Source organism: Gobio gobio, assembly GCF_949357685.1.
Source record: "Gobio gobio genome assembly, chromosome: 14".
Lineage (NCBI taxonomy): Eukaryota > Metazoa > Chordata > Actinopteri > Cypriniformes > Gobionidae > Gobio > Gobio gobio.
Window position 1 is genome coordinate 13,393,752 of NC_137107.1, and position 23,802 is coordinate 13,417,553.

Here is a 23,802-nt window from a genome sequence, read left to right on the forward strand (position 1 = left end):
CTGGAGCAGGTTTTCGTCAAGGATGTCTCTTTATATTGCTGCATTCATCTTTCCCTCGATCCTGACTAGTCTCCCAGTTTCTGTCGCTGAAAAACATCCCCACAGCATGATGCTGCTACAACCATGCTTCACTGTAGAGATAGTATTGGCCAGGTGATGAGCAGTGCCTGGTGTCCTCTAGATATGATGCTTGCTATTCAGGCCAAAGAGTTCAATCTTTGTTTCATCAGACCAGAGAATTTTGTTTATCATGGTCGGAGAGTCCTTCTGGTGCCTTTTGGCAAACTCCAGGCGGGCAGTCATTTGCCATCTGGCCACTCTACCATACAGGCCTGATTGATGGAGTGCTGCAGAGATGGTTGTTCTTCTGGAAGGTTCTCCTCTCTCCACAGAGAAATGCTGGAGCTCTGTCAGAATGACCATTGAATTCTTGGTCACCTCCCTGACTAAGGCCCTTCTCCCCCGATCGCTCAGTTTGGCCGGGCGGCCAGCTCTAGGAAGAGTCCTGGTGGTTCCAAACTTCTTCCATTTACGGATGATGGAGGCCACTGTGCTCAGTGGGACCTTCAATGCTGCAGAATTTTTTTCTGTACCCTTCCCCAGATCTGTGCCTCGATACAATCCTGTCTCAGAGGTCTACAGACAATTCCTTGGACTTCATGGCTTGGTTTGTGCTCTGACATGCACTGTTAACCGTGGGACCTTATATAGACAGGTGTGTTCCTTTCATGGCATCATGTCCAATTAACTGAATTTTCCACAGGAGGACTCTAATCAAGTTGTAGAAACATCTCAAGGATGATCAGTGTAAACAGGATGCACCTGAGCTAAATTTTGAGTACTTATGTACATGTGATTTGTTTCGTTTTTTATTTTTATTACATTTGCAAAGATTTCAAACAAACTTCTTTCACGTTGTCATTATGGGGTATTGTTTGTAGAATTGAGGGAAAAAAAAATAATGAATTGAATCAATTTTGGAATAAGGCTGTAACATAACAAAATGTGGAAAAAGTGAAGTGCTGTGAATACTTTCCAGATGCACTGCATATGATCAAAGGTACTTGAGTGGGTAACAATCCTGGCTGCTGAATTCTGAATTAACTGTAATCTGTGAATTTTTTTTCAGGAATACCAAATAAAAGTGAATTACAATAATAAAAACAATAGTACTTCAGTTCAGTACTATGTTGAGAAAGTGAAGAACGGAGTCTAGCAATGTTACGTAAATGAAAAAAAATGCAGTATGTGAAATATTATTAATATGGGAACCAAAAGAAAGCAAACCATCAAGTATAACCCCAAGATTTCTCACCTCGGTGGAAAAGTTAACACATCAAGAAGCAATTGGTGAAGGATTGATTTTTAATTAAAACAGACCTAGACCCAACAAGGAGTGCTTCAGTTTTATTGGTATTTAACTTTAAAAAAATGTCCATATATTAACAACCTGCTAACATTTAGTGAGGTCAAAAGGGGGATGAGAAGCATTAGGTCTTGTGGAAATGTACACTTGTCAGGGTTCGCACAGGTGCTTGAAATCCTTAAATTTTGATGTTGTGTTTTCAAGGTTTGAAAAGTGCTTACATTTTGGATAAAATGCTTGAAATTGTAACTGTATTTATTTCACAACAAATGCCTATCTGACTGAATAGTGTGTTTATTAAATGGAGAAATAACATTTTGGAGAGCCTAAAATGAACCTGCTGTGCTTGTGATCTGCCAGTCTATGTCCATGTGTGACTCCGCCCCCATATTGTCATTTCAATGAATGTTGGCTGGAAGATGCAAAATACGCATTAGGCTATGGATAAAATGGGGGAAAACCCCACGAGTTGCCTCTTGTAAAGTCTGCAAAAAAGACATGCAGCTTTTCACAATGGGCGAGTCTGCTCTTTTGAGTCACATTAAAGGTAAGTCATAGACTTTTCAAGTAAGCTAACTGAAGTAGCCTACTGTACACGTTAGCGCCTTTTAGTTTACGCTATTAACTGCTAGCCAGGAATTCGCATTAGTGACTTGATGTGCTAATGTAATGTTAGCATGTCCGTTATGGCACGTTCATTTCTGGAATATGCAGTGAACATAGCCAGAGTTACAGCACAGTAACTGTAACGTTAACTAACTGCAAATACAGACCGGTTAACCCTCTGAACACGGCGAACACATCGGCGTGTTCTGCTGGATTTTTCCTTATGACAGTGTGTTAGTTTTGGAGCCCGTTTCAGAAAGGAGGTTAAGTGAAAACTCTGAGTAGCTATGTTAACCCTGAAATGAGGGGAACTCTGGGGAGTTCCCTTTCGAAAGGGAACTCGCACTGCGTCAGCTTTTGCTTACGCTATGGGGAACGCCTCCAGCGTGACTGGTGCCTGAAATCACAATACCAAAACGTCAATCCTATTGACCGGCGACAGCCTATGATGTCATCAAGGTGCGACCAGGAAGTATATAAGGGCGCCTTGCCAACATGACAGTATCTCTTCGTCTTCAGGGACTGTTTTGCCTGTCTTCACGTGAAACGTCTACAAGAAGGATAACAATGAAGTGTGCTGAGAACGCCACTTCTGCAGGTGTGTTTTGAATGTGTATCTTGCGCTTTGGATACACACACACTTTGCGTTTACTGTCTGGGAGAAGAGCATGCATGAGAGGTTTGCGAACCTCTTGTGAAAGTATTTGTGAGCGTTGTCCTCTGGAAACGCTCCGCTCTCGGTGGGACCTCTTCTCGAGGGGAGAGGTTTCAGCATCTGGGAAAGACCACGCTCAAGCTGAGGCTGAGCGGCGTCTGAAATGCGCTTCCCAGATGGATCTGGCTCGTCGCTTGGAGACAGTTATGGTTCTTGAGGACGATCCAGATCGCGAGAGGCTCGAGCAGAGGATGGGTGAGTCAGTTAAAGATGCTGAAGCTTTTCAAACCATCCTGTCCCATGTACGGGGAGTTGCTGGAAGTCATGGAACGCGCTGCAGGTAGACTGCAGCTGCCTTGCGGCGCGTGAGGAGAAAGGCTGAGCGTCCAAACAGTTCGGACGATCGGTTTCTCTCCGCCCATGACCTCCCAACTCCTGGGAATCTTCCATTCTTTCCAGATCTCCATCAGCAGATCTCGAGGGAATGGAAGAAACCATACTCAGCCCCGCATCTGTCGACATCGGCGAGCTAGATGTCGCTGATGTCGAGGGACTGCCTGGCTGGGTATGTGTCGATGCCGCCCGTGGACGAGATGTTATGTTTATCTCGCCTCTGGGCGGCCAGCGACACTGTGGCTCCCACCCTGCCGGTCTAAACGCCTGAATGGCAGGGCGTACATGTCAGTGGGTCGCGCTGCAGCGGCTTTGCACACCACAGCTGTGTTGCAGGCGGACCTGCTGAGGGACCTCGATCAGGGGGGAGGGACCCCCTGAGGCGGTAGTCGAGTCGCGCCGGACCGCGGTTTTCGCTCTCCGGGCCACCGTACAAATAGCGCCGATGCGGCGAGGGTGGCCACGGAGAGATATCTGTGGTTAAACCGTTTGGACATCAGGGAGAAGGAAAAAATCCTTTCTCCCTGATGCCCCGGTTTCGCCATCTGAACTTTTCGGCACCTCCGTAGAGGCGGTGGTGGGAAAGTTCGGAGAGGCGAAGGCGCGCTCTGCGGCATTCAGGACATGCATTCCGCTGAGGTCCGGGACCGTGCCCAGGCAGTCGGGTGTCCCCGGCCCGTCCCAGTCTGAGGGCTGGAGACGGGAATAGCGAGCCAGCGTCGCCTCTCGTGCGCCCCGCCGCGGAGGACTGGGGGCGCAGGGGAGGCGGGACACCCGCGACAGGAAGAGGAAGGAAGCCGGGGCTGGTAACCGGAACCAGCGCAGGCAGCAGACTCCACCCCCCGAGGAGCGCGGAGATGAACGCTGCCTTTTTTCCCTTCCTCTGGTTTTCCCCCGGGTGCTTTTACATCAGGCCGGTGGCCTATGATGAGCAGAAAATGTAAGATTCTGCCGGCTCGCCTGGCTAGTTTGGTGAAAGCGCCCCCCTCAGGATGGCGGGCGGATACTAGCTCGATGGCTGGGTTGAAGCACCGCGAGGAGCGATTGGTAAGTCCCCCTCTATGAGGGCGAAACATTTTCAAAACTATGTTTTTCAGGACTTTTTGACCGTCGCTCCCCTGAGGGGTTGCTTGGGGAAATTTTGGATCATCGAGGGATTTCGCAGGGCCTGCAGCTCCCCGTGAGTAAGCTAAGAACGATCTTCTTTGCAACATTATGTGGTTGTCTGTGAATGCCTCACTTTTGCTGGTAGAGTCTTGCTGCCTCTCCGTGTTATTTTTCCCACTATGTGGGTGTTTAATTTGCGCTCTTGCCCAAGGGCTTGTAGTGTAGAGGGCTAGCTGTGTTTTCCTAGCGTAAAAGTGGGAAGTAGCTGAAGACCGGGTACGCGCTAATGCGCAAGCTGTAGTAAGATCTGCGCCCAGCTCTGCGGGGCTTTGGGAAAAGGGGTTTCGGGGCCTCAGTGTGTTATATTAGAGGTAATAATATTTCTTTCCCGAGCCCTGAGTAGATCTAGTGCGGTATGCCGCACCACTTGGCCTAGGCTTTGTCAAGGATGGGGGCGTTCCCTTTTAATGAAGGTTGTTCGCCCCTGGCCTGTCCTTTGATATGAGAACATGGCGTGGTTTATGCATCCTTGTTTCAGCCTCCTCTTGTTACAGAGTCGTCCGGCCAAGGCCCGCCCCCTTCTCTGCGTTCTGGGGTTACGAGTAACGCAGTCGGGGTGTTGCAGCAGACAGCGACTTTGCCAGTGGTCGTGGGGCGGAGTGAAGCGTCTTTCGCTGGTTTTGCGATCAGACTTTATCTGCCGTTTCCGCCTTTCAGAGCTTGGTGGCCGCCATCTTTTGGCGGCCCCCGGCCTCTTCCTGGAGGATGTTCGGCCGGTGGGTTCTATATTTTCTAAAAGAAAAGGTATTGTTTCACCCTTGCTCTATGTCTCTGCTCCACCTCCTTTAGGGCTCGGGTTGAACTGAACATCGGATAAACCTCTGTGAAGGTTCTGGTCGGATGCTCCCCTGAGGCCCGAGCATTACCAATGGCTGACGCCCTCGCACTTATGGTTGGCCGCTGCATGGAAAGTAAGACAGCCGCCCCGAGGCAGGTGACGTAAGTTGTACTCCCCTCGCTTTAGAGGGTCTTTGTTTAAGCACTTTCGCTGAGTACACTGCTGTTGGCAATGTGATTAGGTCCATGTTTGTAGGCGCTGCCCGAGAGACTGCGCCGTCCTAGGGGCCCTAGGACACGGCGATGCAAGTTGTCCCTAGCTGCCTCTGGGATGGAGCCAGCCCAGGTGCGGGCATAGGAGCCAGCTGGTTGTTAGTAGCCAGCCTCGGCAGTCTGGGCAGTTGGACTTCAGAACAGGTAGTAGGCATCAACCGGCCTCCCTGCAAGGAAGTCTCGACGCCGTGGCCCACGAGTGGGCCCTGGAGGCTCTTCTCCACTGGTGTCGACGTCAGCAGTAACCTCGTCAGCTACTCTCCTTGGGGATGAGTTCCCAGGTGTGAACTGGATTTCCAGGCTTTGTCAGCAGCAGACAGCTGCCGCCAGCCCAGGCGCAGCAGCCAGCCTTCTTAAGGCCGCCCTGAGGGGTAGGCTCCCGGTTGGGTTACCTTCGCTCAGGTGGTAGGCCCGATTGGCCTCCCTGAGGGCCTGCTGTGGTCAGCAGGCGCTGCCTGGTCTTCCCCGAGGGGGCACTACTGGCATTAAGTCCCTCGACGGCTGGTACAAACTGCTAGTAGGCACTGGATGGCTAGCACGAGTGCTAGTAGGTAGTAGGCCACAACTGGCCTCCCTGAGTGCAGCCGCTGAGGCGGTGACCATGGAGTGCTATGAGTAGCACATTCTGGCTATGGGCGGCATGTTCTGTCATCAGGTGGAGGCCCCTCTCGGCCTCCCTGAGGAACGAGTTCCCTGGGTGGGAACGCACAACTGGCTTTACGCTGACAGCTAGTGGTCACCCGCTATCAGGCGCCGGTCTCTGGCCGTTCGCGAGACCTGGAGGCGGTGCTCTTACCCTAGCACGACGAGACGTTACTGCTGCTATGCGGTCCCCACGGGAGGGGTCTTTCATAGTTTGCCTACTGCATGGTTACCTACCAGGCAGGCTTATGAGCTCCTCTCGAATGAGGGTCTACTATGAGCTTACGGCCGCTTGGCGCTGGTTAAGGGTCGTAGGCCCTTCGGGGCCTCCCTGGCATAATCAGCCTGTAAGGCCTCTGGCCTCCTAAGCACGTTTTAAAGTAGGTGCTTGGTAGATCCGAGGATCGAGCGGCTAAACTCCCCTCGCTAGCAAGGGTTATATAGCACTTCGCTGAGAGCTGCTCTCCGGGATAACCCGTCTCTGAGATCTGGCTAGTGGATGTCACTGCCTTTTTTGCAGCACCCTAGCGGGATGCCTCTTTCGGAGGCGAGTACCAGAGGCTCTGTACTGTACAGACAGGGTTGACCGTATTACGTGTCCCACATTAGTCTGGGTCACCTGGTCAGGTCTCCCTGGTGGCATTCGGTGAGAACCTCCCGAATAGTGACTGGCATAGGGTTCCCTCGTAGTTCCCTTGCCACGTTCCCTTAAAGGAACCCCTTCTAAGTTGAATGGGCTGGTTCCAGGCCTTCGAGCAGGGCCTGGGAAGGACCTCATGTGTGTGAAGGTTCCTTCTTGGGCGATAGCTTGGGCTATGACCGTAGGGAGCGCTGTCACTGACAGCTTAATGTGACCAGAAGGGGAGTGGTTCAGGCATCTCAGTAGAATTTGCTTGTCTTGACAGTTGTCACTGCCAGTGGGCATGCACTCCCGTCGGCATGGCGGCGTTGGTATATCGTTCCCCATAGCGTAAGCAAAAGCTGACGCAGTGCGAGTTCCCTTTCGAAAGGGAACGTCTCAGGTTACGAATGTAACCATTGTTCCCTGAGAACAGGGAACGAGACACTGCGTCGCTTTGCCATGCCGCAGGGCTTGCCTGCTGAAAACAGTCCCTTCAGACGATTTGATACTGTCATGTTGGCAAGGCGCCCTTATATACTTCCTGGTCGCACCTTGATGACATCATAGGCTGTCGCCGGTCAATAGGATTGACGTTTTGGTATTGTGATTTCAGGCACCAGTCACGCTGGAGGCGTTCCCCATAGCGTAAGCAAAAGCTGACGCAGTGTCTCGTTCCCTGTTCTCAGGGAACAATGGTTACATTCGTAACCTGAGACGTTTTCTGTTTCAGAATCGGAGGTATGTCAAACCCAAGGAAGCAGGGTAAGTCAAGTCCGTTTCTAAAAGAGAGGTAACTTCTACTCAGAGTCATTTACCAGGGTAAACTGCTCAAATGCATTTTACTGAGCATTTTGTCGTATTTCAAGTACAAATATAAAATGTATATATATATATATATATATATATATATATATATATATATATATATATATATATATATAAATTAGATCTAAATCTAAAGTAAGCAAAGTTTATTTAAAACAAATTAAATTATCTGCCACTTGACAAAAATACATTGTAAGAAAGGCATTCTTTGCAGTGCACGTACATGCATTCATTGCTCATATTTCATCATGAGGACACTGTCAAAATGACAAAAATGTCATGTCCATTTATACAGGATCCTGACGTTCACTTGATAAACCTCTAGAAGTAACCTAATAATTAGAATTTCCTTTCGGATTTCCAGTGGTTGGATGCATTGATGACACTCATATTCCCATCATCACACTTTCTGAAAACCGATTACTGTATGGAATGGAAGGATGCTACCAGATGGTAGTACAAGATATATGCCATAACCACCACCACAGCTGTTAAATACATTTATTTACAATTTTTATGGTCATCTTTATTTCCTACAAATACTTATAATTCATGTTGGATAATATTCTTCCTCCATCTCCTCTTCATCTGTCTGTGGTGCTGGTGTTGACCTGAGTAGAAGTCAAATGTTAATGTTATTACCCTAATTAATAAATGTAACGGGTGGGATCAGAGAACATTTCATTATGTGAAAAGAGCATAGACCCTTTTCAAATTTCCGAGTTTCTCAGAAGCGGAAGTCATGGTAGTTGAGTTAACTTTTATAGCGGTGAATGATAGAATACATTAAATATATTTTTTGTGTCTCCATTTGCTCAAATAGCAAAAGAAAAACTCCACAATAGTAGAACAACTTTCAAAAAGAGGGAAAAATAGAGTGAAATGGATAACGGAAGAGAAAAGAGAGAAATATATTATTTTTTACCATCCCTCCCATAGAGGCTGTATTAGAAACACTCTCACAGCAGCGGTAACTTGTTTTTTGTAATTTGATGCAAAAGTAATATAATACAAAGTATCAGTATTATAAATGTACAAACATAAAAAAAAAGAAAATACAAAAGGCTTTGCAGGATTTACGACCGTTAAAACGTGTCATCACAGTCTGTGAAAAGGGTCTATGTGGGAAAAGCTGCTGCACATTGGACACTGAATGATATTTATTTAATATGTCAAATGTTTGTAAAGTTATGAAACCTACACCCATGAACATTTTATGCAATATCTAAACATTTGATCAGCTTTAACTGATTGAATTATGTTTTTATTTTTTATTCTTATTTTGAATTTTTTTTCCGGAGACTGAGTTGCAATGGCTACTTACATACCCTGAAAGTTACCTCCATTTTTGGAACCGAAAGTTGAGGTTATCCGCTTACTTACTCTTAAACATACCCGGGTAGGCCACATAACCTGCTTTCTGGAATACCCCCCAGGAACAGTATTTTGATTCCACGCGTGCGTCAGGTCTTAAAAGGATAGTTCACCCAAAAACGAAAATTTTATGTTTTTCTGCTTACCCCTAAGGCATCCAAGATGTAGGTGTCTTCGTTTCTTCAGTAGAACACAAATGAAGATTTTTAACTCGAACCGTTGCTGTGTGTCACTCATATAATGCTTGTCGATGGGGTCTAATTCTATTAGAGTAAAAAAAAACATGGACAGACAACTTCAAATTAAACCCCGCGGCTCGTGACGACACATTGATGTCTTAAGACACGAAAGATCGGTTTCTGAGAGATCGGAGAGATTCTGAGAGAAACCGAGCGGTATTTATGCAAATATATCACCTCATATCAGACGAACGCTTCAGCTCTGCAGACTGCCATCACTTCCCGTGTGTGAGGTCAAAATTCTGTCCGGGTCATAGATATATACATAGATACCTCATTCGAGTGATCCACGCCATGATCCACGCAGGCACTAATGAGGTATCTATTTTAAATTTGATTACTTTTTTTTTTTTTTTTCAGTTTCTTACCTGAATACTGTTAGACCTTGGCCTACCTAAAAAAAAAAAAGTAAAGCAGTCTATTTAATTTGTCTCTTTATTCTAATGTATTTATTTGTGCTATTGTTAGTAATTTGCTTATTTGTTCTTATTTTATTACTGTTTACTCATCTTTTTACTTGTCAAGCTTCCTTGTGCTGTATGTAAGCTATTGCAACAAAATTACCCCATTGTATAAAATACATTGTTAGCAAATATTTGTGAGATAATTGTAATGGTAATTGATTAGCGTTTATATATGAAAACAAGCTTAAAATCTTTATCATATAAAGTGATCTCTTCAGAAGAAATGTTTGATTGTCTAGACTTTCAATAGACAGACAAAAAAATTAATTATATTAAAAATATAAAAGGTCAATGAGCTGAATCTGATTGACTGTCTACCTCAAAGACAAATGTTTGCAGTTTTTATATTTTCAATAAATTAATTGAAAGTGAAGTGAACCTGTTGAGTGATTTGGGGGTAATTGTTTTTACATTGACTGTTAGATAGTAAGCAAAGTCTACTTAGATTAGACTGATACATTTTGGAAAAAAAGAAAACTTGTGATTTGCTTAAATATCTGATGCTTCTGCTATTACAAAACACAATTTTGGCTGTTTATAGCATTATCTCTTTTAATGTGAAAAAAAACACTAAATAACCATTTTGACTATGTATTGGTATGTAATTTACAGTGCTGGAAAAAGCTTTAAAATGAACCTTGAAAGTGCTTGAATTTGACCTTGGAAAAGGTGTACGAACCCTGACTTGTGTGTCGTTAGTGTAAAAATGAAAATTAATACCGTAAGAAGGAAAAATGTGACCAAGAGGTAGAATATAAATAATAAATAAAAGCGAATCCAACACTGACCCCTGTGGAATGTCATAACTGAGACAGGCTCTGAGCGAGCATTCTTAATCTCTACAAACTGTTTTCTGTCACTTAAATAGGATGAAAACGAAAGTAGCACATTATCTACTCCAATGCAAGCCAATCGGTCCAGTAGTACTGAATGACTAATAGCATCAAAGGCAGGACTAATATCTAAGAGAATATGAATAGAAAGGAAACCAGAATCAGCAGCCAAGAGAAGATAATTTGTAACCTTAACAAGAGCTCAAGATCAAAGGTAAAAATAAATATATATTTCTCAATTCATAACCCCTTTAAATGTTTTACTAGTTTTCTACTACAAATTTCCAGCAAAATTCCTTTCCACAAGTAACACATCTCATGATTCCTGACAGGGCCCGCCTGCACTTTTACACAGTTCACCAGCTTTTGGCCCTTTTCAGACAGCTCACTTCTCCAGCCCTGGGGTGCAGTTAGCTAGAGGTGTAGGATGGACAGATGGTTTCACTCGTCCTTACAGGCTTTAGGGACCTCTCACCTTGCCCAGATCAGCTCACAGGAATGTAGCTGGAGGAGAGACAGCTGTGTTCTAGATGCAGTGCGGCTTTTACAACCAGCATCATATTAGACTCAAAGTGGATCAGATAAGAGAATTCAATTCTTATGGTTTTATGATGAAATTGAGAGTGAGAAACTTGATAAAGGATAAAAAGGACATACATGTCTCAAAAAGTCCCAAATGCCTGTAGAAATTGGCTTGGCTGATTTACTGGTCAGTTGGATAGCCTTTAATAAAATTAAAAATATCATACCCACGATATACCATACCTGGACCCATATCTAGGCCCAGAATATCAGGCTCATTTTTTTAATTATGTGAACAAGACAAAAGCCATTGCTTTCTCCACTCTTCACTTATAATTGTAGTAGACGGTAATGAGGTATTTTTATTTTGTAAAACTTTTACTTCACCTCTGATTTAAATGATTCCGTCAGATCGAGTCTAGATCAGATCTGACTTAAAATGAGCCAAGAATGAGAGATCTTTAATTTAGTCAATTTATCTATACAGCCACTCTGGAGAAAACATCGATGTTATCGTCCAGCTCAGTTCATTTCTCAAACAATGGTGTCACTGCAGGCAGATCAATAATTTTGTTGATTGTTAAGTGTCCCCAACTAAGCAAGCCAAAAGCCAAAGGCGACAGTGGCAGGGAACCAAAACTCCATCAGGTGACAGAATAGTTCTTCTCTGGTCAACTAACGAACAGTGTATGATTATGATTCAGGCTGCATTAAAGGTCAGAAGTCAGATTGAATCGGAAGATTCTGAATATTTATCCAGTTCCATCTCTTTGAAGATCGGAGTCATTACGCCGGAGATGGGTTTGTTGAGGATTGGTCGTGTCAGGTCTACTTGACAAAATCGCTGCAAACATTTCAGGGACGTGTTTAGGTCGTGTCTAGGTGCAGGTCCACAATCTGATCTGGATATGGCCCAGATCTGGCTGACTACAGTAAACCTTGGGATAAACAGAGAGACTAATATTAGCGTAGATGCCATTCTTTTTATGATGTAACGAGTACATTGGGTGAAATAGGAAGTGTTCCTGGTTCTGGCTGACCTATTTAATGCAATTTAACTGATTTGAATAATAGAAATTGATAATGTCTGTGTATGCCAGGTTAAAACAATGTGTTTTTTTTGTCTAGATTTAAACTGACAGAGTGTGTCTGCTTGGAAGGCTGTTCCAAAGTTTAGGTGCTAAATAGGAAAAGGATCAACCGCCAGCAGTTGATTTTGATATTCTAGGTATTATCAACTACCCAGAATTTTGAGAACGCAATAGACGTGAAGGACTATAAAGTGTTAAGAGCTACTGGGGAGCTAAACCATTTAGTGCTTTGTAAGTAATTAGCAATATTTTAAAATGTATGAAATGTTTAATAGGGAGCCAATGCAGTGTTGACAGAACCAGACTAATATGGTCATACTTCCTGGTTCTAGTAAAAAACTGTAGCTGCTGTATTTTGGACAAGCTGGAGTTTGTTTATTAAGTGTACAGGGCAACCACCCAGTAGAGCATTACAATAATCTAGTCTTGAGGTCATGAACGCATGAACTAACTGTTCAGCATTTTGCATTTGTAGTAGAGCATATGTCTTAATTTAGATATATTTTTAAGATGGAAGAATGCGGTTTTACAGCTGCTAGAAACGTGGCTTTCAAATGAAAGATTGGTATCAAAGAGCAGACCCAGTTTCCTAACTGACGACAAAGACTTGACAGAACATCCATCAAGTGTTAGACAGTATTCTAGGTTCCCATTCAGTCGGTCACTTCCGACGCCACATTGGAGACAAATGGACATTGGCATGCAATGATTGCACCAGCTTCTCATGCCATGCAGCATGGGTATAAATGAGGCACAGGTGCTTGCATCAAATCAGCTTTTTACTCCGGAACCGAGTGGTGGATGGTTTATCCTGAAATCACTCTCTACAAAGCAGTGGAACTGACTGAGCCTGCCTTTTGGAAGTGGATCTCTTCAGTCGGTTTTTGTATGTGACGGCACAGCAGCGGGCCATGTGGTATTCTTACTGTCCCTCTTTTTGTTTGTAAGAGCAAAACACAAAGGCGGTTCTCACAGCTGGTTCGCTAGGTGCATATCCTGCCCCGGCGATCAGCTGCTGCCTCCACCCTGCCGCCGCCAGCGCCTCAGCCTATTCGTCGCCGAGGGCAGCTGCTTGCGTCTGCCTCTGCTCCTGCGCCGCAGCAACAGTCTCCACCCAAGCAGCATCAATATGAAGACGCATACAGCCCATACTTCATTTTACCCAAGAAAACCGGTGGGTGACGGCCAATCTTGGACCTGCGAGTCCTGAATCGGAGCCTTCACAAGCTACTGTTCAAGATGCTCACGCAGAAATGCATTTTCGAATGCATCCGTCCCCAAGATTGGTTTGCAGCGATTGACCTGAAGGAATCGTACTCTCATGTCTCGATTCTTCCTCGACACAGGTCGTTTCTGCACTTTGCGTTTGAGGGTCGAGTATATCAATACAAAGTCCTGCCCTTCGGGTTGTCCCTGTCCCCCCGTGTCTTCACGAAAGTCGCAGAGGGGGCCCTTGTGCCCATGAGAGGGCGTTCACATTCTCAACTACTAGTTGTGCAAACACAGGGAACTGGTACTCAGACACCTTATACAGTTGGGTCTTCAGGTCAACTGGGAAAAGAGCAAACTTGCCCCCGTGCAGAGGATCTCTTTTCTCGGTATGGAGTTGGATTCGGTCGAACAGAAGGCACGCCTAACAGAAGAGCATGTCCAGTCGATGCTGAACTGCCTGAACACATTTCAAGGCAGGACGGCGGTCCCACTGAAACAATTTCAGAGGCTCCTGGGGCATATGATGGCCACAGCAGCAGTAACACCGCTCGGTCTGCTTCATATGAGACTGCTTCAGCATTGGCTTCACGGCCGAGTCCCGAGATGGGAGTGGCAACGCGGTACTCACCGGGTGAGTATCATACCGACCTGTCACCAAACTTTCAGCCCGTGGTCAGACCCCTTGTTTCTTTGGGCCGGAGTAGCGGATATTGAGACTGTTTGCCTCTACAGAAACGTCCCACTGCCAGTGGTTTTATTTGCTGACCGAGGGAACACTCGGCACGGATAATAAACGCAAATATGCGTTTCCCCAAGTGAGCCTACTTGCACAAACCCTGTTGAATCCTTCTCATCCTCCCTCTATACGCTCTTGGGATCTTGGTGCTCCGAGCACTTCAGAATGCCCCATTTGAGCCTCTGCAATCGGCAGAGCTAAAAATTCTGTCTATGAAGACTTTGCTGCTTATCAAGCAGCAAACCTTATCAAGAGGTTAGGGGACCTGCAGGCATTTTCGGTCGACGAATCGTGCCTAGAGTTCGGGCCTGGCTATGTGCCCACGGTTCCTACCACTCCCTTCAGGCACCAGGTAGTGAACCTGCAAGCGATACCCCCGGAGGAGGCAGACCCAGCCCTGGCACAAGGCACAAGGTGTGCCCTGTCTGCTCAGGGTGCGAGCACACTCTACTAGAAGTGTTGCATCCTCCTGGGCGCTGACACGTGGCATCTCACTGTCAGATATCTGTAGAGCTGCTGGCTGGGTGACACCCAACACGTTCGCTAGATTCTAAAGCCTACTTGTAGAGCCGGTTTCCTCCTGTGCTCTCACCTCAAATGGGTAGAAGCACTGAAACGGCTTGCTGCGCCCTGTACTGTGGCGCTTATTTTCTGCAGAAGCAAACTCTGTCGAGTCCTCCATCACCCTCGGTGCCGCACATGGCAGAGCGTCTGGCATCAGGCCCCTTTGCCGCTGAATCCTTGAGAACCGGTACTGGGCTGCGTATATATGAGTTACCCTGCGGGGATCCCATATGTTTTCCACGGTCGCTCCTAAATGGAAGCCTGTGTATTTCCCTTGGGAGATATATCAGATATATTTTATATCAGCTATGCATTCCGTTAATTTTGTGAATTGGTACGTTTTGTAACTTACGCTCCCTAATGAGATCTCCCAAGGGTAGCATGTACAGGGTGAAAAGCAACGGTCCTAGTATTGAGCCTTGCCGTACTCCATACTGAACTTGTGATCGGTATGACACCTCTTCATTTACAGCTACAAACTGATAACGGTCAGATAAGTATGATTTAAACCATACTAAAGCAATTCTACTAATGCCAACATAATTTTCGAGTCTATGTTATGAAAGAATCGTGTGGTCGATAGTATCAAATGCAGCATTAAGATCCACTAACACTAATCGAGAGATACAACCAGAATTGGATGATAAGAGCAAATAATTAGTAACTCTAACGATAACGGTCTCAGTACTATGATACGGTCTAAATGCTAACTGGAAATCCTCGCAAATACCATTTCTTTCTAAAAAAGGAACATAGTTGTGAGGATACTGCCTTTTCTAATATTTTTTACAGAAAGGGTAGATTTGAGATCGCCTTATAACTGACTAATTATCTTTAATCTTTAATAAGATAAAGTTGCGTTTTTTTAATAATAGCCAGCTTTAAAGTTTTTTGTACATATCCTAATGAAAAAGATGAATTAATGATTTTAAAAAGAGGATCTATGACCTCTGGAAGCATCTCTTTCAGTAGCTTAGTTGGTATAGGGTCTTACATACATGTTGTTGATTTAGATGATTTAATGAATTCAGACAATTCTTCCTCTCCGTAAGCAACTAATTAATACAAATTGTCTTCAGGGACACTACAATGCACTGTCTGGTGCAATACTGTAGTAGACGGTTGATGGTTATTTTCTCCTAATATTATCAATCTTGCACGTAAAGCAGTTCATAAAGTCATTACTGCTGTGCTGTTTGGAAACGTCAGAAGTTAAAGCTCAATTTCTTGATAATTTAACCATTGTATTAAATAAACACCTAGGGTTGTGTTTGCTTTCGAGCTGTTTAAGCCCATTGTGCTTGAATGTGAGTGTCCAGATTTGTGTATTACTGTCTGAACGCAGTAGGTTTAAGGTAAAAACAAAACATAACGCTAAAATAATGCAAATGAATGCCCATGCATCTTCTCTGCTCTTGTGGCAGTTTCAAATGAAAACTAGAATGTTTGCATAGCATTTTTCTTAAAAAACACATTTTGACCTTTATGAAGATGTTTTATATTGTATGTTTATTTGTCCGCACACATTTTCACACAATTAGTTTTTTCATTATTTGTAAATAGGCTTACTGTGTGGTATTTACTTGAATTCCCAGTCATTATCGATAGTTATCAGAGTATGGCAAGTTTTGGTAATAAAAATTAAATGTTTTTTTGTTTTTACTTGCAGATCAATACATATTATGTGTCTGCATAAACTTCCTTATTGACTAGTGCTGGTTACTTGACAATTTATAATAATTCATAATGATGTCAGACTGAGCTATAATCTATTTAAGCTCTATCTGTGTGTCTAGTATACCCCCAACCCCCACACACACGTATTCTGAGAAGTAGGATGGAATATTAAATTGCATAAAGAAACAGTACTAATCAGTACTTTTTACTTTTAATACTTTGCATTAAAATCAAATACTTTCGTACTTATATATTGAAAAGGAGTACTTCATAATTACTGAAGTATAATTTTACTAGGATATCTGTACTTTTACTCAAGTACATGATTTGTGTACTTTGTTCACCACTTTAGTAATATATAATATAACAATTAAAATCCTTTACTGCCGGGTATGTCAAGGAAGGAGACGGAAGGCATTTTTAAATAATGACAAATGTTTAAAATAATACAATCCTGTGTTTTTATATTTAAGAATTTGAATTAAAAGATGATACACACATTTAAAAAAAAATTCTTACAAAGGTAAAAATGCCCTTAGAAAACATATGTGTAATCAAAAAATATAAAGTAGACCTACAGTTTAATGGACTGTAAGAAATATTTATGAAGGATAAATATTTTCAATTGAGGCAGGTGAACCAAAAAGTATTATGAACCTAGATTACATCTGTATGCCCAGGGTAGAGACTTTTGAAATCAAATCCCTGCCATTGGCCTTGTCAGAGCTGCCTCGGGAACAGGTAATGTGCTGAGGACCGTTGGGTCATTATGTTATTGAGGAGATGAGAGGCGCAGAAGCTCTGAGAGCCTGAGACCTAGCGCAAAGCTAGGGGAAAAGCCCAGGGGGACCTGCCTACCCAAGAGAGCCGTGACGTTCACTGACCGTGAAACTGACAAATGGCCAGTAAAGCAGCCGCAGCGACGTGCATGCGCACTGACAGGCCAGCTGCGCTACGTGACCATAGGCACACATGTGCACACTGAATTAGAGCTGTAATGCTAGCTTCCTGTCACACTCTGTAATGATATGGTACACAAACGCTAGAGGTATGAGGAAATATAGAAACAAACTAGAAGCAGACATTAAGTCTGAGATTTCCTCAAACCTTTGCTCATGTTCACACTCACGGGTTGCCATGTTTAAAGCTTAGAACACTTCTAATTTAGTGACCTTTAATGTTCTCACAGACTCATCCACCCTGGCACTCAATAGACTACGTACAGCAATACACAGACACATGCTCTTCTCACTGTCCTCTTATGGAAAAATATGTCACATCCTTCTAAGAGCTGTATACCATCGGACATGACGGACATAAATTGTGCCTCTGGTTTCACAGCCACGGCCTTGGAGAGAGGCAAGGAGGAACGGAACAAACTCAGACGATGGTACATCAATCTGTGGAGAGGGGAACAGAATGAATTACAAGACCACCTTTAGTTTTCCACAGATGTGAACAAGAAGCACCTCACAGTCATTAAACTGACTGAGAAATGACTTTGATTCACCTCAATGGATCAGGCCTTGATACTTGCTAATTAAAATCTTCAGGGATCTATTTATAGGTCAATTTACCCAACGCCATACAAGCTGTCAGCTTGTGACTCAGCTAATTTCAAGCAATGGCTTATGCAGTGAACTAGGGCTGGGTGGTATATCGAGTTTGTACAATATATCAATTTATATTTTTAGAAACTATATGGAATGTGGCAATACCGTTTATACAGTAGATACGAACGCATCTGAAAAATAGCGGAGTGAGCTGATGCAGGGGAAGTGCATGATACAATTGATCCTAAACATGACACATGCTTTATATTAAGGGCTTCAAAATTACTGGTAAGACATAGTTAACATGTATAGTTTAAAGCAGCTTGCCCTGTCAGATGCTCTGAGAGATAGGCTACTTGTGCTGACAGACAGATAAATACTTGCGTTGTTTAATGCATTTGAAATGTGGTGCTTTTCACAGGTATATTCTCCATCTGTAAATGTTAGAAAGTCATTCAAATATGTCCATTTTACTGTCAGGAGAGGACAAGCCTTCTGCAAGTGAATTTCTTCTAAAATTCAGTGAATTTATAAATTTAGCTTCCGTGAACAGACGGAAACAGACGGAGTGCAATGGAATAAGAGCACAATAATTCTAACTAAAGTATACATATTTCTAAAATATTTGTTGTTGGACAATAAATGTGCAATATGTGGAATTTTAAACCTACACATATTTTTATGAAAGTGACCATTATAATAGGGTAATCTTTAATCTTTAAACTAAATTTTTAGTTTAGTGAATTAAAAATATATATATATATATATATATATATATATATATATATATATATATTAATTTTGTTTTTAGATATTTAACCCCCTTTTTGCACATAATATATAGCATAGCCTACATTACATTCACTGTATTTGTTTATAGCCTTCAATATCAATATTATTTTTAGGACATCATTGGGCAGGATGTGATATAAAATTATTAAAATAAATACAGATATTTTTTTTTTATCCAAAAAAACCCCGTAGAAAATACCAGGGCTGCGTTCACCCCCGAAAAAACGTTGCAAAATGTTTTTTAAACTGAAACGGTGCTGCGTTGAACACCCTGTTCTGATGACGCAGGATTTGCAACTATGGCAGCTGAGACGACCATTTGGTTTCTTTTTGAGGAATTTTCGGAGCCTGATGAAATTGATATAAATATGTGTTTAAAACTGCAAAATACATGCAATCACTGCCCTTGCCGTCCAGAATAAAAGACATCATCCCAATCCCATTTAATTAACGTTTTTATCTCCTGGTAATCAATTCTAATTTAATATTTATTAAATAATTATAATTTTAAAAGTTATTCTTATTTTTATAATAGCTTGTATTTTCTTTCTCATTTTTATGTAAAGCACTTAATTACCATATATGGAATTTGGTATATAAATAGCCTTGCAATGAAGCTAAAAATATAAATAAATACATTATCATGTAGATATATATATTTAATATAAAACTCTTACGACAATCATGTCTTCTAATATCTTCAATATTTGCGTATACCGAGCTGCAGCGGACACATTTGTAAACATCTTTACTTGGACCCATTGTGCGAGCTGTCTCTTTAATACCACGTGGTTTATATACATGTTGCTGCTGATTGGGCTGACATATTTGACACCCCCACCAAACCCGTTGCACAGCGTTGCACATGACGTTCAACTGGAAACCATAGCAAAACGTTGCACACCGGTTTGAGCTTTGAACGTGCCCCAGGATATATACTGTGTATCGCCATTCAACCAAAAAATACAGAGATATGATTTTTTGGCCATATCGCCCAGCCCTACAGTGAACACACACAAGACGTTGTCCACCAGCTTACTCGCTTCTGTATTTTCAAACTCTTCATTACAGTTTAAAGATTCTCTTTCAAGCAGTTATCACTTATTCATTTTTCTTAGTACAGTCATGCTCTGTTTGATTTTTCTTCCCTGTCTTCTGTCTTAAGATGCTGTGAGATTCTTCAATGGATTAAATTAAATGTGTAATTGAGCGTTTGATTGAGCAGTTCTTTATTATTGCTTAATTTTCTGTTTTAAAGTCCACACAAAATCTAATCAGCCCTGTTTACTTTATTAATAAATGCATGGTCTTATTGATAATGATTCTTCAGTTTTTCAAAGAGAATAACAATTATTTCATGAAAATGTAATATCTTGTTGCGCCTCTCAAAGACATTCCTGTTCAGATGACATCATCTAAGCCACAGGATGTAGCCCTTCTCTTGTGAAAAGGATGTGTGCTTAATTGCATTAACTCTGCACTTGTAGTGTACTTATTTTTATATATATATATATATATATATATATATATATATATATATATATATTTAAAAAAAGTAATATAATATGAATTAAATAAAATGCCACTTTAATGACAGTTTCTCAACACTAAAGTACACTATTAAAAAGTGCTCTTTGTAATGTCACATTAAAAGTTTACTTTAAGCAACATTTTACATCTTTGTTTTAAGAATATTTTTTATGCTTTAAGAATTACACTAATTTTGATGTTTACTAACATACTGAAGTACATGTAAAGTTTCTGATTATAATTTGAACTGTAGTGTGTTATTAGTGTAGTACAGTGTATATGTACAGTTTAGTACTAAATTGCAGCTTCATAATTTTTTGTAGTTACAAATATTTAATGCATGGCATACAAATTTCAATAGAAGAGACATTAAAGTATATTTTAGTTTAATTTTAATATTTTAGTATTTTATAAGTGCTTTTGACAGGACACTTTAACAATATTTCAATCAATGGAATTATTTTCAGTACAAGCATGAAACATATTGCACATATGCATATGAACTACATTTTGTTATTGAACTAGCAATATTTAATAGCAAATGCAGGCAAGGCTTCACACTGCACAGCTTTAGAAGGTGACCCTCACCTTCTGCCTCCACTTTCCAGTTAAAAAGCCTCCTCAAATGTGGAAGCCAGTGGTGTTTCAATATATACATTTATTTCGCAGCTCTTTATATAAAGGTGGACATATAATTATGTCCAACTTTATGAGAGTGTACTTGCTTAGGGCAATATACACTATATAGAATATCTAAACTGCTTGATCGCTTGTATCAGCACAAAAGGTAAACTATATTATCGCCCAACTCTAATTTACTAAATGTGACTAAAAGGCAATGATTATGTTAAGACATTTTAAACGCTAACATCCTATTTCTAGTCTGAAACACCCACTTTCCATGATAGAGTACATTCCTGATAGATCAAGACAAATCCTGCCATACATTAGTTCTTGTTTCACTCCGAGATACATCACATTACAAAAGTAAAATGAGTTGCAATTACTGTTTCATGCTGACTTTAAAGCTCTCTCTATGTGTCTGTTCCTCTCTACATAGATTAACCATCCATGCTGAGTGCCCCATGCATCTAGAAGATTTTCCTATGGATGCCCATGCCTGCCCACTGAAGTTCGGAAGCTGTAAGTGATCTCTGTCATTGTCATTTCATTTGTCTAGATTAGCATTTCTCAACGGGGGCATTCAGAGAACAGCGGGGGACAACGTCATAAATAGAATGGACCATCTGTTTACTGTTGAAGCCTACATTTCATATAATTAGGGATGCACCGAATCCAGGATTCGGGTTCGGATTCGGCCGAATATTGGGCTTTTTGACGGTGTTGGGTTTTCTACCTAAGAATTTTTTTCCACCGAACCGAACCCTATTGCACTACGTGCGCTCCACTGGTCAAACGTAATGGCGCCACCGTTGATTATGTGAACGTGTTTACTAGGTGGACCATTCGAAATGGAACTTGTGAACAGAAAACGGGTTGTTTGGCAGTACTTTCAGTCAAAAGAAGGCGATTCAAGGCGAGCTACATGTTCAATTTGCAATGCCGATTTGTCTCGTGGTGGCAAGGACCCTAAACAATAGCTGCTGTTAAAACATTTTAAAACTGACAACTGCTGCTCATTATCCGATTATTAACCGTTAACTGATACGATTATAATATTGAATTGGCATTAAATAAAAATACGATTGACGAGTGTCTGTGACCCGTTAAAAAGACCCGTTCCCTTTCAGTCGGTCACGTTCGACGTACGTCGGATGTACCGATGAATTGGGATCACTTCAGGGAGCCCCTATCAGCTTCGAGATATAGAGAACGGATCAATGGGCCATTGGCGTGCAAGATTTGCATCTCGCTCTCCGCCCCGCACCGCGGGTATAAACAGGAAGCAGCGCACTATTGTCATTCACTTCGGAGCCGAACGGCGAGAACGAGACTGCCTGCTATTCAGCAAGATAGAAAGAGAGAGAGAGACAAGAGAGACACTTTGTGCTGGCGTGACGGCACAAAACAGTGCGACCGCGTGCTCACCGCTGCAAGTGACAAAAATCCAGCGTATAGCGTTAGTTCTGGCAGGGCACGTTAGTCAAGCTTGCTTCAGCTGACTGTCAGCTGATCACGTCTACCTATAGGAATACGATGCCTATCACAGCGTGCATATATATAAGCTCCTTCAGTACTATCAGCTGCTATCGCGTTTCTCCGGGGCTAATTACCCACCTCCATCCCCAGCTCCTCCACTCGTCAATCAGAATTTGGCATTCTGATTCCCCCTGAATCAGACTAAATTCACGAATTAGGTTGTACATTTTAATATTGACATTAATGCTATCTGCAATACATCGTGCTTCTGTTCTGTTTACCCTTAGGGGGTTTATCACTGCTCTCCCTGCTCTTATCCATGCTAGGCTGCATGGATGCGCAGGGAGTTCTTGCCCAGAGAGGAACCATACCACCAATCTAAACTATATGCAGACTGTCTATCACTTTGACAATAGTGATCCTGACAGAACTGGATGCGGTCGTTCCCTGACGCCAGCTGATGGTCACAATCGTTGTTGAACGTGCCTGGGCATCCTGCACGCTGAGGCAGCTTTTGTGGATAGTTCATGTTCCCACTGCGGGAATACATGACTATCTCGGCTCTTAGGTCAAGACTCACCTACCTTCGGGAAGGTGGAGTCCCCCTACCCATACCTCGATCTAGTGCTATTCCTGTCCAGCAGAATAGACCTACTTCGACGGATGGCCGGGGTGACCTGAGGATTACGTTTAGGGCAAACCCGCCGAGCCAGCCTCCACGGGCCCCTGATCAAAAAAGCGCCACAGCCGGTAGAGCTTCCGGAGGAAATCGGTCGCCCCTCCCATGGACGTCCAGCGGTGACCTTCGGGGCTCCGGCAGACAATCAGATGTCGATCGCTGCATCGGAGGGGGAGTTCCAGTCCTCAGGGGATGAAGATTCGGCTGTACTGCCTCCCTCTTGGAGAGTGGCAACGGTCGAGTCGGACCCTGAGTTGACGGCTATGCTTTTCCGGGCCATCGAAAAGGCTGGGCTTGAGTGGAACCCTCCACCACGTCCCGCACATTCTAGGTTGGATGATTGGTTTCTCGAGGCGCCTCGGTGCCTTTCTTCCCGGAGGCGCATGAAGAGCTCACGAGGTCGTGTACGACACCTTTGAGTGCCAGAAACTGAACTGGTGGCTCCTCGGGACAGCACAGGAAGACATGTTTGCCGCCCCGGACACAACCCATTGCCAGTGGTTTTATTCCCTGACCGAGGGGACCCTCAGTTCGGATGCCCTGGCACACAGCTGGTATGCAAAGTATGCATTTCCCCCAGTGATTCCTTCTCGCACAGACATTGTGCAAGGTCAGGGAGGACGAGGAACAAGTCCTGTTGGTCACTCCGTTTTGGCCCAACCGGTCTTGGTTCCCTGAACTAGTGCTCCTCGCGACAGCATTCCCTTCCCCATGGAATGGATACGTGCGCTTATATGCTCCAGTCGAGTTCCCCAGAATGGCGAACCCTGTCGAGTCCTCCGCAACCCACGGCAGTCGGACGTGGCAGAGCGTCCGACACCAGGTCTAACACTCGTATGCATTGGTGGAACTTGTGTTAGGCTGGGTTCCATATCTTTTGACCCCCATGGCGGTCCCATATGTGTATTCTTCCACGGTACGGCTTCCTACGGCAAGCCCGTGTCTTTCCCTTGGCAGAGCTCGCACTGCCATCTCAGTGCGGTGTTGTCCCCCACCTACAGTGGGTGGGGCCACCCCTGGGACTTCCATATGTTGCACTGCCCAAGGCCAGTCCATCCGGGTATTCTACACATGGTAACTCCCTCTGGGCATGATGTGGCTTCCGCAGCG

General features: G+C 43.3%; 1 protein-coding gene across 1 annotated transcript in view; it reads left to right on the forward strand.

Annotated features, from left to right (window-relative positions):
* The window catches only part of gabra3 (gamma-aminobutyric acid type A receptor subunit alpha3), a gene marked incomplete at both ends in the record, with an annotated part of 531,886 nt that overhangs the window by 263,289 nt on the left and 244,795 nt on the right, over positions 1-23,802 (forward strand). The window contains one exon of the mRNA XM_079834053.1: positions 20,974-21,056. Coding sequence (XP_079690179.1) covers positions 20,974-21,056 — 83 coding nt within the window. The remainder of the gene's footprint in view (positions 1-20,973; positions 21,057-23,802) is intronic.